The sequence below is a fragment of the Bubalus bubalis genome, chromosome 1 (assembly GCF_019923935.1).
Source record: "Bubalus bubalis isolate 160015118507 breed Murrah chromosome 1, NDDB_SH_1, whole genome shotgun sequence".
Lineage (NCBI taxonomy): Eukaryota > Metazoa > Chordata > Mammalia > Artiodactyla > Bovidae > Bubalus > Bubalus bubalis.
The window spans coordinates 54630715-54645153 of NC_059157.1; the positions used below are offsets into that span (position 1 = coordinate 54630715).

The window sequence follows — 14439 nt, forward strand, 5'->3', positions numbered from 1 at the left end:
GACTAGACGGACCTTTGTTGGCAAAGTAATGTCTCTGCTTTTTAATATGCTCTCTAGGTTGGTCATAGTTTTTCTTCCAAGGAGCAAGTGTCATTTAATTTCATGACTTCAGTCATCATCTTCAGTGATTTTGGAGCCCAAGAAAATAAAGTCTGACACAGTTTCCACTGTTTGCCCATCTGTTTGCCATGAAGTGATGGGACCGGATGCCACTATCTTCGTTTTCTGAATGTTGAGTTTTAAGCCAGCTTTTTCACTCTCCTCTTTCACTTTCATCAAGAGGTTTTTTAGTTGCTCTTTACTTTCTGCCATAAGGGTGGTGTCATCTGCATATCTGAGGTTATTGATGTTTCTCCCAGCAATCTGGATTCCAGCTTGTGCTTCATCCAGCCTGGCATTTCGCATGATGTACTCTGTATATAGGTTCACTTTTATTAACTGGTTTAGCTTCTCATGGCATGTTCTAGTCACTACTTCCTCTTTCTATACAATAAGCATTTAAAACACACAGTCTTGAGAGTTGAATATAAAATCTTTTGTTCTTTTTTAATAATTTATTTACTTGGGTCTGGGTTTATTTGTGCAGGATCTTTCATCGGGGTCCACAGGCTGTGAAGTGTGCAGGCTCAGTAGCTCTACAGACATGTGGGATCATAGTTCCCAGACCAGGAATCCAACCTGCATCCCTTGCATTGTAAGGTGGATTCTTTAACCACTGGGTCATCAGGAAAGTCCCCCAAAGTTTTTTTTTGTTCTTTTACTCACTTTTACTTGCTCTTTCACTCAATCCATTGAAACATCCCTACATTAAGAATTATCATGTAAGACAGAGGCAAGCCTTAAGTCTTTATCTTGTACCTTTGCTTCATGTGCCACATGTGAATGGGAATACTTCTCTTTTCCTGCTTTCCTGTTCCTTCTTAACAGAAAGCTAGATTTTGGAGACGCAGTCCACTGGTGTCAATACAGCTTTCTGGAAAATAGATTTTGATGCGTCTAGACACTGCCTAGGCAGTAAAGAATTGCCTTACCGCCTGCCTTCTTGCTATCTTATGGACAGGCCAACATCGGGTAAAGTGTTAGGATCTTTGAGAAAGTTTTTTAAACTATCAAGAGCGTGGTTCCTATCCCTGGACTATGGGTGGAGGTAAGAATGTGACTATAGCTGTTTTACAATCCAAATGTGAGCTGTAGCAAGTTTCAAGTGAATGTAAGTTTACATTTAGAGTTTATGTTTTTAACTTGTCAAACTTTTATTATGGGCTTGTAATAATGATTTCACCTGCTGCACACATGGTTCTCCAACATAATAATTTTATTGATGTTGGGCCAGCCTCTAATGTGCTAGGGGAGCCATCTAATTTTATTTAGACTCATGATATCCATAGTTTGCAAACAGGCTGAAGCTCTGCCTTAGAGTGGTTAATTATAAAATGTGCTAAGTGAATCTCTCCATCATGAAAGACTCCAAAAATGCTTCCTAAGCTAAAATCAGGCCGCTCAAAGAGTCAGGGCCAGATAGTCAGCTGGAAACTTAGGAAGTGGTGGAGACACAACAGTATGGCTGCCTGTGTTTTGCTGCGGTTGGAGGGAGTGCTCTGGTTCTGCTGATCTGCGTGGGACTCTGCCCTCGCCATCGATTAGATTAAACGAGGCCATGTTTTGAAAGGCTGCAGAGGCCCTGGAAACACCATAGACCAAAGCCAAGTACACAGAATCAGATGTCAGGACTGGCTGTGAGATGTGAGGTGAAAGGAAGCCAGGATTAAATTTGGTATTTACCCTCAAAACCCATAGCTTTAATCAACATGAACTGAGCTTTTTTTTTTTCTGTCCGGTTTGGAGCAGTGCCATACAGTGTCTTTCTTGGCCCCCAGATGAAAGGTGGGAATAGGTCTTTGCTCCGTGTCCAGAGGCAGCATTGAAAGATGTAGTTTTAGTATCAGTTGGTTTGTTTTTAAATCAAATCCCAATTCGTATTTCTCTAGGGAAAGCCTATGGGTTGTCTGCCATGGGTATGGAAAGCCAACAAGTTGAAGGTGACAGAAAATAAATATATCACACACAACATGTAATTTTTTTTCCTTCTTAGGATTAGAAAATTTCCCCTTGTCTCCCAAATTGAGTGTCTGATTATCAGACACTAGTAATCAAGTGTCTACTAATCAGACACTAGTAATCTAGCATCTGGTAATTGGAATTTATCAAAAACTATGTAAAATTAAACTACTCGTAAATTAAAATTTTAACAAACCCACGATATCAGTGAGAACAATAAAGTTCAGTAACAATCACCAGGCCTTTATATTTCTCAGGCACATTTTCCAAGCACTTTGCAACTTTTATATCCTTTAAGCCTCACCAAATCCCATGAAGTGAGTACTATTAATGAGTCACCCAAGAAAGGAGGATGCTGACACACACAGAAGTCTCTAAACTGATCTAAGGTCAACAACTAGGTATATTGCTTGGGGAAAAGTTAAATCCAATTTATCTGGCTCCAGAGCCCAAAATTTGGACACTATGCTAGAATGGCTTGTTAGGGTCCCTTTTGAAAGATAGTCTTGAATTTGAATCAAAAGGATATTGACACAGCTATTTATAAGGTGAAAAAAATGTATTTTCTTCCTTCTAAATTACATCACTGATATAACATTTAGCATTTGTGTTTAGGGCTCCCCTAGTGGCTTAGATGGTAAAGAATCTGCCTGCCAATGCAGGAGACCCAGGTTCAATCCCTGGGTCAGGAAGACCCCCTGGAGAAGGGAATGGGTATCCACTCCAGTATTCTTGCCTGGAGAATTCCATGGACAGAGGACCTTGGCAGGCTACAATCCATGGGGTCACAAAGAGTCAGACAGGACTGGGTAACTAACACAAATGTTTGTAAATGGAAGTTTAAGAGTTGTATCACTTCGCTTAAGGATTTGCATTTGAATAGATATGTAGGATCCAATTATTGGGGATCCTGGTTTCCTTCACCAAGGATTCTAGTCCTGATCCCCTGTGCGTTTTTGACTCCCTTTTCAACCCCTGGCAAGACCTTCCTGAACCTTAATAATCCCAGCTGGAAAATTAGGTAAAAATAAAAACATGACCTCATTAAGAAACAGATGCTTCATGAGCAGGGCTTTCTTAAGTAAACACATGACAGAGCTTTTTGTGACATTTTTTTAGGATGTGATGCTGTGGCCCCTTGCCTAGTGGCCAGTTTGGGGTCAGGACACAAGAGCTTGAAGTTCTGTTTAATTTACAGACCAAAGTTTAGAAAAACAACCCAATTTCCTTCCTGAGGTTAATATTATAAGTCAGCCCTAGTTGTACAGTAATACCTGAGTTGAATAAGAAGCTAAACCAACATTTTCCTGTAATGTGTCTTCACCAGGGTGTCCATTAGTTCAGATTTTCTGACACCAAATTCATGTGTGAATTTAAGGAGGCAAGATGCTTTTTAAAATCTACATTGTGAATATCCAAGATGAAATTGATTTAATGAAATTCTGCCTATTTACCAGTTTTAAAAAATGATTCTTGTCCAAAAAAAATTACCAGATGACTAATAGTTTGCTGTTTCTGAACTAACACTTAGACTCTTACCCTACAGACTTTGCTTTGACATAATTTACCCGAAACTTATTTCCTCCACATAATTCAAATAAACTCTTTCCTGAGGTTACTTTGTATGATGGGCACTCATTAGCAGGACTGTCATGTTTATGACATGGTTTAATATCTATTAAGAATAGATGGGTATTTTCTACAGAAGCCCTTATAATCTACACCTGGATTTTTACTAATGATTTCAAACATCAAGATACAGTTGTAAGGGCTGCATCACTTGGGAAATAATGAATTGGACCCCCACATCACTGTAAATTTCACTCTGACTTCTGTAATACTTTTTTAAGAAATTTAGTGTATGAATGCTGTTAACAAACTCACCCACTGCCTAACAGTGTTTGGTCTGTAACTGTGTTGGGATTTTACATGAGAAGTGGCTCCCAATTACATCACTCAAGAATTAAAGGTTCACCAAGAAAGACAGCATTGTAAATAAGGTTACCTAACTTAGTTAAGGCAAACAAACCGCTCTTCAATCTTTTGCACGTCTACTGATTACAAATGGTTCCATATACAACTGCTAATGCTTCCTTGAAGCAAGACTTTGGAACCTCTCCTTTAAACCCAGATCTTGAATTGTGGTCCTTAATCCATATCAGCCTTGCCCCCTCACTAGGATTTTTCACATCCTGTTTTAGTAAGGGAGCTTGGTAGAACTTCCTCAAATTTCTTCCCTTACCTTTCAAAACTGCCTTGAATCTTAAATTCACTTTTTTCCCATACTTGGCCTAGAGAAAGAAATGTCTCTGTCTTTCCAAGGGAAAGAATTGCCTTTCTCTATGACTTTCTGGATCTTATCTCCCTGACTCTTCCTCCATCTTGCGCTAAGTCACTTCAGTCGGGCCAACTCTGTGAGACTCTATGGACTGTAGCCTGCCAGGCTCCTCCATCCATGGATTTTCCCAAGCCAGATTACTGGAGTGGGTTGCCATTTCCTATTCCAGGGGATCTTCCTGATGCAGGCATTGAACGTGTGTCTCTTCCATCTCCTGCATTGGCAGGCAGGTTCTTTACCACCAGCACCACCTGAGAAGCCCACCCTTCAACTAACTCTGGTTTGCATTGCTCAAAAAACTCATCATAAAAAAGCCTTTTGATGAAAACAGTACATTATTTTAGGAGATGTCAACATTTTCTCTGACACTGTTTTATCCTCTGGAGCACATGTGTTTAAATCTCAGCTTCACTAATACTGTTCAAGGCTGCTTGTGGGAGAAGTGATTAATCTCTAATCCATGCCTGTCATTTTGCACATCTCACTGGATGATTTAGGGACAGATTCTCACTGGAAAAGGCCATCAGTGACATCATGATAAATTCTGGTCAAGCCCTTCACAACATCCACTTAAAATGTGTTGTTGTCAGTTGCTACAGAACATTCGAAATTTCCTAGGTTCCAGGCTTTTCTCTGTTAATAAGCATGTGGTCTCTAATGTGAGTGTCCCTTGAAAAAAACTTATGCTTTTATCTATATCTTGCCATTCTAGGGCTCAAAGATACAGGATGATTTCAGGCTGATGTAAGGTGTCCTAGCTTAATGATGAGGGGAATCACATTTGAGAATGCCGTTTCTTTGGCTGTCCGCAGCCTTTAGTATGCCTGTCACGTCTCTCCTGAAGAGTATCCAGACATCCCGCGCATTGTTCTTCCATTTCAATCCCTCTCCAGCTTCTGAAGGGAAGTCACATGGGTCTCTCTCACTGTGCCCTGGATCCAGCTCCTGTGGCACTGGCTGCCTGTTTCTCTGGTGCCGAAACGGTCTTCACATTGCCCGTGATTCTCCTTGTCCTGGGGAGAGCATTCCTCTCCCAGCCAGCTGACAGGCTTTCTTCATGGAGGACAGAGCATTCATCCTCACTCCAAGGAGTCTGTCTCTCTCAGTTGACCCGCAAGCAGTCCCTTTCTGACTGACTCTGGGAGCTCTTATAAAATTCATTTCTCTTTTCAGCTCTTGCCAAAGTGGACCTCCAATTTATTCATGCCCAGAGTGGCTGTCTTTTCTAATAATCATATACCTGTATCTTCAGCAACAAGTTATCACATGGATAAATTAGCAATTCAGAGGCCAAAGAGTCTGCCAAAAGATTCATTTAAAAAGACCAGAGCATCTTAAAATAAATTGCTTTGCTTTCATAATTGATATTTAGCACATAGGCATCACCATTATGTATAAAAGAAAAAAATAGAAGTAGTTTTCTTGACCCCTCAAAGTGAATGTGGTGTTTACCATGTGGCTTGTATTTAAATGAAATATCTAAAATTTAGCATCCAGATGAAGTGAGTATCTCTTGAGGCAATAATACACATGCATATGAATGCTTTTATCTAGATACATTGGGAGGAAAAGACTATTATTCTATTGAAAGTGCTAGTCACTTAGTCGTGTCTGACTCTTTGTGACCTAATGGACTGGAGCCCACCAGGCTCATCTGCTCATGGAACTTCCAGGCAAAAATACAGGAGTGGGTAGCCATTCCCTTCTCCAGGGGATCCTCCCAACCCAGGGATCCAATCCGGGTCTCCTGCACTGCAGGTAAATTCTTTACTGTCTAAGCCACCATTTCTCCATTAAATAAATATAAATGTCTTAGGAAATAGAGTGCAAAAATCACATTTTTTGAAGTATAAAACCTAGATTCATAATACAGAGGTTCCTTTGGGCCACTTTCTCTACTATGCCGGGGGGGAAAAACTCAAGTGTGAAACCTCCACACTAATCCCACAGTGTTCACTGATAAACTTTCTACATTCTTAACAAGTATTTGATGTACTAAGTAACTTTTAGCAGTTTTGAATAGGATGTGAATGAAAGGTACTATTTTTCTGTGGGTGCGGTGAAACTCGACATACCACCCAAAACTTGGACGAGCTCCTGCCAATCTTCTTTTGCATATTATTTGGAAGGTATTTTATGAACTACACTGTGAGTTTATGCTGCTGACCAAATAGAACGTGAGTGGTGGTAAGAGGGTTTCCCACAGAGAACTGACTAGCTGAGTAAATGCTATTGAAGTAAATAACTGTATAAATAGCATCAAAATGCGAAGCTTAGAAGGTCACTGAGCCCTGGCCACTTAATTTCAACCACAACAGCAACCAGCTGCTCAGTGGACAATTTTGTTATGAGGTGTTAGTGATTTAACAAGTTGGCCCCAAGTAGTTGGAATTTGGCGTGAAAAATTTCATCTCTGTTGGGTTTTACTGCTGCACACTGGACTTTTTCTTGGCAGAATGGTCAAAGTTCCTGCCTTTGGTATTCAGGAACCCAAAGAGAATGCAGTAATCGCTTTTCTATGGTATTTTCCACTTTTTTTCTTTTCTTTTTTTTTTTTTTTTGGTGGTTTGTGTAGGGTTTTAAAAGCTTTGCAAAAAACACTACACTACTAGGATGTCTTGTTTACTGTTTAGAATTTCTCCAATCTGAATTTTACCACTGAAGTACATGCACCACCATGTGTAAACTAGATAGCTAGTGGGAAGTTGTTGTATAACTACAGGGAGCTCAGGCTGGTGCTCTGTGATGACCTAGAGGAGTGAGATAGGAGGGTGGGAGGGAGGCTCAAGAGGGAGTGGATATATGTGTACTTATAGCTGATTCACATTGCTGTATGGCGGAAACCGACAGATCATTGTAAAGCAATTTTCCCCCAATTAAAAAACTAAAAACTAAAAAAAAAACACACAAAAAACAGTATTTTAAATGTATTGTAGAATGTATTATACCTTTAGACTATGTGAAAAATTAATCCTATGTAATAAAAAAATTTTAATCAGATTGTAAAAATGGGCTTATGTACTCTAGAATAATACCTAGCACAGTAGAACGGGAGCACCAGTGTGGGGTCACAGAGAGTATGTTTGGTAGACTTAAGCACAAACACCACCTGAGTGGTTTTGGACAATCACTTCCCTTCTTAGTATTTGTTTTCTCTCCAACGGCTAACACTTGGTGAGAGTCATATTGGTGCTTTAGGTATTTCTTAAATGCAAATGGGTATATCCTCAATATATACCATTTACTTGCGGAACTAGTGAACATTCACAACTCACTGAATAACTGAAAGAAATGAAAGAGTGAAGCAAGCTAACATTTGCATGAAACCAGGAAGTTGCTAAGTTCACTTCTTTCTTTTCTCTTCTAGTCATCTCTTATATGGCTACCTATTTATGTGGCCAATAAAATGGAAGTCCCTGACCTTCAAATACCATGTATTAAGTGTTTGTAACTTGCAGAACATAGAGTTAAATATAGATTTTCCTGCAGTGGCTGGTGGGGAGTCGGGGGGTGGGGAATGCTCTCTGATCTCATGGGGCTTATAGTTGAGCACAGAAGATGGAAAATTAACAAGCATTCAAAATAATATGTTGTGAGGACTATGACATAATCCCACAGTTGCCTTGCAAATTCTAGATTCTAAATAAGGTCTGTTTCTGCATATTCTTGAGCATGTGTGATCCAGATGGATTATGGGAACATCTCGTCTCGTGTAATTTTTCAGTTTTCCCCAGAATGTTCACCAAAAGTGACCTCTCTGATGACATCCAGCTTTAATTTCCCTAGGGGGAGTCCAGTCTCTGTGTGAAAAAGCAGTTAAAATGAACTCATGTACAACTGGGAAGAGAAGAGTCAAGTGCTAGTTTAATTGCCACAGAAAAGTAGATGTGCAAAAATCGCTCATTATTTGCACTTCATCTATCCTGTCTTTCAGGACATCTGCTTGGCCTCTCCCATGACGATTCCAAGTTCTGTGAAGAAAATTTCGGCTCCACGGAAGATAAGCGCTTAATGTCTTCCATCCTAACCAGCATTGACGCATCCAAACCCTGGTCCAAATGCACCTCAGCCACCATCACAGAATTTCTGGATGATGGCCACGGTAGGTACAGTTCCACAGGCTCAGAAACAACACTTCATTGTATCCTCCTGGTATGCACCTTGCCCTCTAAGACAATGGTTGCTGAGACAGTGTCAGAAAAAGGAACAAGGGGGTCTGTCTACTGGTATGGAATGCCAACATCCTTGGTGGCATTATAGCTATGGTATTTTTTGCTTTTGAATTGCCAAGTTCAAAGAGAAGCAGTGTGGGAGACCACACAGAAGGCCTCGCTAGTGCCCTGAAAGCCTGGCTTTTATTCCCTCTTTCACCACACCAGCCTCCTGTGAGAATGTTGGCATATATCTCATTTCCCTGTTATTAATAGGACTCTCAGAATTATTTGTTACACGCTTATTATAAAGATATGGTTAGAATATAAGTGACAATTCTGTCAGATTCTCTTTATGGCAGCATAAAACCAAGAAAGGAAGCTCTATAGATCTACATTCACTACAAGGCTTGGCTTCACCCTGGCAGCCCGTTTTCATGAAAGTGGGGTAAAAGCTGCAGAAACAGAAATAGAAAATCAATCTGAACCATGAGAAAACAGTTTAAGAACTTCAAAAGAAAATCTTTGGCTTTATCCTCTAAATCGAGTTCGAGAGCACAGCATACTTTATTAAGGTCTATTAAATCTAGGATTAGTGCTGTAAATTATATCAAAATACCAAGGAAGTCACAGTTTTTAGAAATAATAAATTCTGACCCTGAAGTAATCTTTGAAACAAGCTATTGCTAATTTCCTAGCATCCCTGTTACTTTAAAATACTGGAAACACAGGCAAATAGATGAGATAAATTTGGAAGAGATTTTCAGAGACCACAGAGTTCAAGTTTCTTACATTACATGTGTGCATGCTCAGTCACTTCAGTCCGTTCCTACTCTCAGACACTATGGACTTTTTTGTGACCGTTTGGATTATAACCCACCAGGGTTCTCTGTCCATGGGATTCTCCAGGCAAGAATATTGGAGTAGGTTGCTATTTCCTTCTCCAGGGGATCTTCACAACCCAGGGACTGAACCCACCTCTCCTGCATCTCCTGAGTTGCAGGCAGATTCTTTACCCTCTGTGCCACCTGAATGGACACATTCCCATTCCTTTTTCTTTCCTCTTAAAATTTATTTCTTTCTAAAACTGATGGTTGAAGTAAATGCGACAGAAATTCTTGATCATGATAATTGTTCACAAATTTATCTCAGGATATGGTTCAAAGCTGGATAAAGAGAATCTGGGGTAACTGTTTTTCCCTAGTTCCACAGCAGTTATAGCTTGATATTTTTGTAATTTATTAGTGAATTTGCCATCTTGAGCTTTGGCTACATAATTACAAGACAATTAGTAAATTCAGTTCTTTTCAGACAAAAGGAAATTCTACTATATAGCCTTTTGTTGTCTTATAGCCAAAATGTTCACAAACTCATTTTTGCTATGTTAATAGTGAATTGATAATGTTTTAGCTACTTTCGACTATTTAAATTTCCTGTTCCTGAAAACAATACCTACCTAGCTTGCTTTAAAATCTCCCTTAACACAAAATAAATGTTCTTTGTTAGTTGAAAAGATGGCCTAATATCTCAAAGATTTAGAAACAATTTCAAGAATCGATGTATTAGGTTTATCCTAGACTAATAATAAAGTGGTAATTTTCTGTTTAGTTAGCTCAGTTTAAAATGCTGAGTAAATGCAGAGTCCTGAGATGAATGTTTACCTAATTATCTGCCTACCTACATTGATCAAGTCCATATCTAATAACATTTCTTCTTAGGTGGAATCTTAGTTTCCACTCTTAGTGTTACTTTTACTGTTTTGTTTTGTTTTTTCAGCTTTTGTGAATATGGAATAACATTAATATTTTATTTTAGCATCCCACATTACACATTCCAAAAGGTTGAGCTAAACTTTGAATCACTAAATGAACAGATTTAGTTGCTAAGGCAGCAAATACTTATGGCTAAAATGGGACCAACATTTTTTTTTTTTTGCCTGTATAAGTATTAGGTCAGCTAATTACAATGCTGTGCAAAATCTTGTTCCTTATTGCCATATTTCTGGAATGATTCATTTATTTCATGTTTGTGGAATTCATGATTTTACTTTCCATGCAGTGAAGATGCTTCCAGTATTGTTTTCACTTTCTAAATCTCATTTCTGTATTTAAAAGAGTCTACACTCAGATTTTTAAAATTTTTACAACAAATTTTATACATCTTTCTGCATCTGCTCCAAAGGATCTCCTGGTAGATAACCACCAAACCGTACTTTTACTAGAAATAGATCTCATTCATTTGCACTGAGAAAATCTTATCTAACTTTCCTATCTATATGTTAAGTAAATAAATAAATTTCATTACCAATATTTGTTGGACAGGAAATTCTCATAATATAGTCATTCATTCATTTGTTTCATCAAAACCTAGACTCTCTCACCTTTGAATGTTGAGTAAGCAGTTTTGTGTTTTAGCTAACCCTTCAACCCCGCTCTGCCCCCAAAAGAAAACTGATTTTATGATGAGGGTCTAAGAAAGGCACCATAGCTGTGACACAGTGGCAAGATCAATTATATTCATTTCAAACCTATGCATGCCCAGTCATGTCCGACTCTGCAACCCCGTGGACTGTAGCCCACCAGGTTCCTCTGTCCATGGGATTATCCCAGCAACAATAATGAAACGGATAGCAATTCCCTTCTCCAGGGGATCTTCCCCATCCAGGGGTCAAACCTGAGTCTCCTGTGTCACATGCAGATTCTTTACTGCTGAACCACCAGGGAAGCATTCATTGAAAAACAGATACAGAATCGAAGCTGCAATACTCTATGTAGCACTGTCATTTAAGCGTCACTTTAAATACCTTAATAACTTTTAGAGTGCAACCAAAAGCTGACTTAGGTCAATTCAACTGAGAGTGTGGTGATAGGAATTAGTCAGCGGGATTTTGAGATGGTGGCGGTTCTGATATTTCAACTTCAGAGCTTAGGAGAGAATCAAGGGCACCATTAAAGCCCAAGGCAATGGAAAGACAAACAAAAGCAAACAAACACACATCTTTGTTAGAAGACTAAGCTGATGTCATGAAACCATATCATCAAACCTTCCTTTTCCATCTACTACTTGCATGCAGAGCCCATTCGTTCACATGCAGTAGGAATGAAATGGTTCTGTTTTTCTGTTCTGATTTTCTAGGCCACTAACAATTTAGGGCTTCCCTCATAGCTCAGTCAGTTAAGAATCTGCCTGCAATGCAGGAGGCCCGGGTTCAATTCCTAGGTTGGGAAGATCCCCTGGAGGAGGAAATGGCAACCACTCCAGTATTCTTGCCTGGAAAATCCCACGGACAGAGGAGGCTGGTGGGCTACAGTCCATGGGGTCACAAAGAATTGGACACGACTAAGCGACTTAGCACGCACGCATGCAGAGTACCTAGAAAATCCATTTATATAATTGCTTACCTGTCTCCTTCCCACCTCCAGCAATGCTAGAGAAATGAGTTCTTAGAGTACAATTTAATTTGTATCATTTGTTTTTAAAATTATTAGCCATAAGTAACTAGACATGTGTAGCACTCTACCACTGCAAAATTTAAATTTATTAATATTGAGTGCTTTCTGATTTAGTTCCAACAAGAAATGCACAGCAATTAGGTTATGACTGACAATTCAGTTTGCACACTCTAAAATAACTGGGCCTGCAAATTTGTGATTCAGAAAGGAAAAAGTCATGTCTTATGGGAGACCCACAATCCCAGCCTGGCCAAGATACTTGTAACTTTCTGTAGTGTTTATACAGCCTAGCTCTAGGCAAATTGGCTTAGGAGTATGATCCTCAAAAATAAAGGTAAGCACTGGCAGAGAAATTGCTTAGCAAAAGCAAGTTATTAAATTTCCTTTTCTCAAATGCTTAATAATCTTGAAGCCAAAAATAATAGCCGTGTCCTCTGGATCCCTGAGTCCCCAGTGCCAGGTGATGAGAAAGGGCCACTGCCAAAGCAGATACAACTCAAGCACACCCAAGACACAGGCTGCTAAGGAAAAGCTAGAGACATCTTTGACAAATTCATATTTAAAGAACTAATTTGCAGCCACTTACTGAACACACAACTTTGGAGAAAAACTGGCATTAAAAAGCCATTCTCTTAATCCTTTGTAAGTATAGATAGTAGAGGTCATAATACGATCTTAATATTTGGTTTTTAAGGTCTTATGAAATTCAAAGCCCACTATGGTAGCCTCTTGATTTATCACAGTAAATATGTTCTTTAACAGAGTCTGCAAGTAAGACATGAATTTTAAGTCCACAGTGACCTGTTTAAAAAGCTAATCTTCATCCTCAAATACAGAGAATTTTTAATCGAAAGTTCCCTGGCATAACGTCTGCTAAACAGTGTACTAATGCTTCTCACACTTTCACAAGCAGATCTCATGAATTACTTTGAATTACTTTGGCACAGTAATGACTGTGCCTTTGTCATCGCCCGAGTTAGTTTAAGGGCCTCGCTAGTGATTTCCCTTTAGCTCAGATGGTAAAGAATCTGCCTGCGATACAGGAGACTGGGGTTTGATCCCTGGGCCAGAAAGGTCTGCTGGAGAAAGGAATGGCAATCCACTCCAATATTCTTGCCTGGAGAATCCCATGGACAGAGGAGTCTAGAGAGCTATAGGCTGAGCAACTAACTACTGAGTCACTGACTCAGTGGTAAAGAATCCTCCTGCCAGTGCAAGAGATGTAGGTTTGATCCCTGGGTCAGGAAGATTCCCTGGAGAAGGAAATGGCACCCCACTCCAGTACTCTTGCCTGGGAAATCCTATAGACAGAGGAGCTTAGCAGCTACAGTTCACAGAGTCACAAATGGGTTGGAAACGACTTAGGGACTAAACAACAAGCAACAAGTTAGTTTATCCATCATTGAACCCATGATGCTTCAGTGTCTCTTCTAATGTTAGACATTCAGATAAAGACCTCAAAGAAGAGTTGCAAGACCACAGACAGATGATGATAAAGAAACAAGTTTGTAGTGTTATGAGGGTTCTTTGAATGAGTTTCATTAAGAATATTAACTTATTTCTCCTAGGCCAAGAATATTTGGGCCATTGTGTGTGTGTGTGTGTGTGTGTGTCTGTGTCTGTGTGTCTGTGTGCTCTACTCGGTTTGCAGGATCTTGGTTCACTGACCAGGGATCCAATCCAGGCCCCTGGCAGTGGAAGCATGAGATCCTAACCACTGGGCCACCAGGGAATTCTCTATTTGGGCCAATTCTTAATTTTATCATGTGTATTAAAAAGGAAGAGAAGACAGAAATAACTACAGTGTTAGAAATGGGGGGGGGGGAGTGGGGAGAAAAAGAACAACCTACCTTCATCTGATAATTTTCATTAATCATTAATATGAAAGATAGACAGTGGCACCAGTCATATATAAAAAAGAAAAATTTTTCTGCTCCATTTCTTGGAGACCTGGCATACCTTCCATCACCCAAAAGTGTACTTTATGGCCATGGGATATAACCACATTATTCCCTTTATTTGTTCATCACAAATCACTGAGTCTTACTTTTTAAACTTTTCACCTTACCTAAAGCATTTAATTTAACATGGATAGTGAAAACAAATTTGCAATATGCACACATTTTCATTGTCTTTACACAGAATGTTAAAACAAAAGGAAAGAAGGAAGGAAAAGAGATGGGGAAAGAAAAGAGAAAAAGAACTTGGCAATTTTATGGAGCAAAATAAATAGACAAAATGTTGGCAGTGAAGTCCAGATAGGATTTCAGGCTAAGATAAATCTTAAAATATGTAAAGAGATGGTTGAGAATAAAAGTAATAGAGATTAATAAAAGTCAGCAATAGACTGAACACTTTTAGAGGTCAATATAAATGGTATTAAAAGGCTGATCAATTTCCTTGCTAACCCCTCCCCAAATTGTACACATTTTTTAGATGG

The 14439-nt window shown here is 39.3% G+C and overlaps 1 protein-coding gene across 1 annotated transcript in view; it reads left to right on the plus strand.

Moving 5' to 3' along the window:
• ADAMTS5 (ADAM metallopeptidase with thrombospondin type 1 motif 5) overlaps positions 1-14439 on the plus strand; it is a 57973-nt gene that overhangs the window by 18783 nt on the left and 24751 nt on the right. The window contains exon 3 of the mRNA XM_025281930.3: positions 8331-8498. Coding sequence (XP_025137715.2) covers positions 8331-8498 — 168 coding nt within the window. The remainder of the gene's footprint in view (positions 1-8330; positions 8499-14439) is intronic.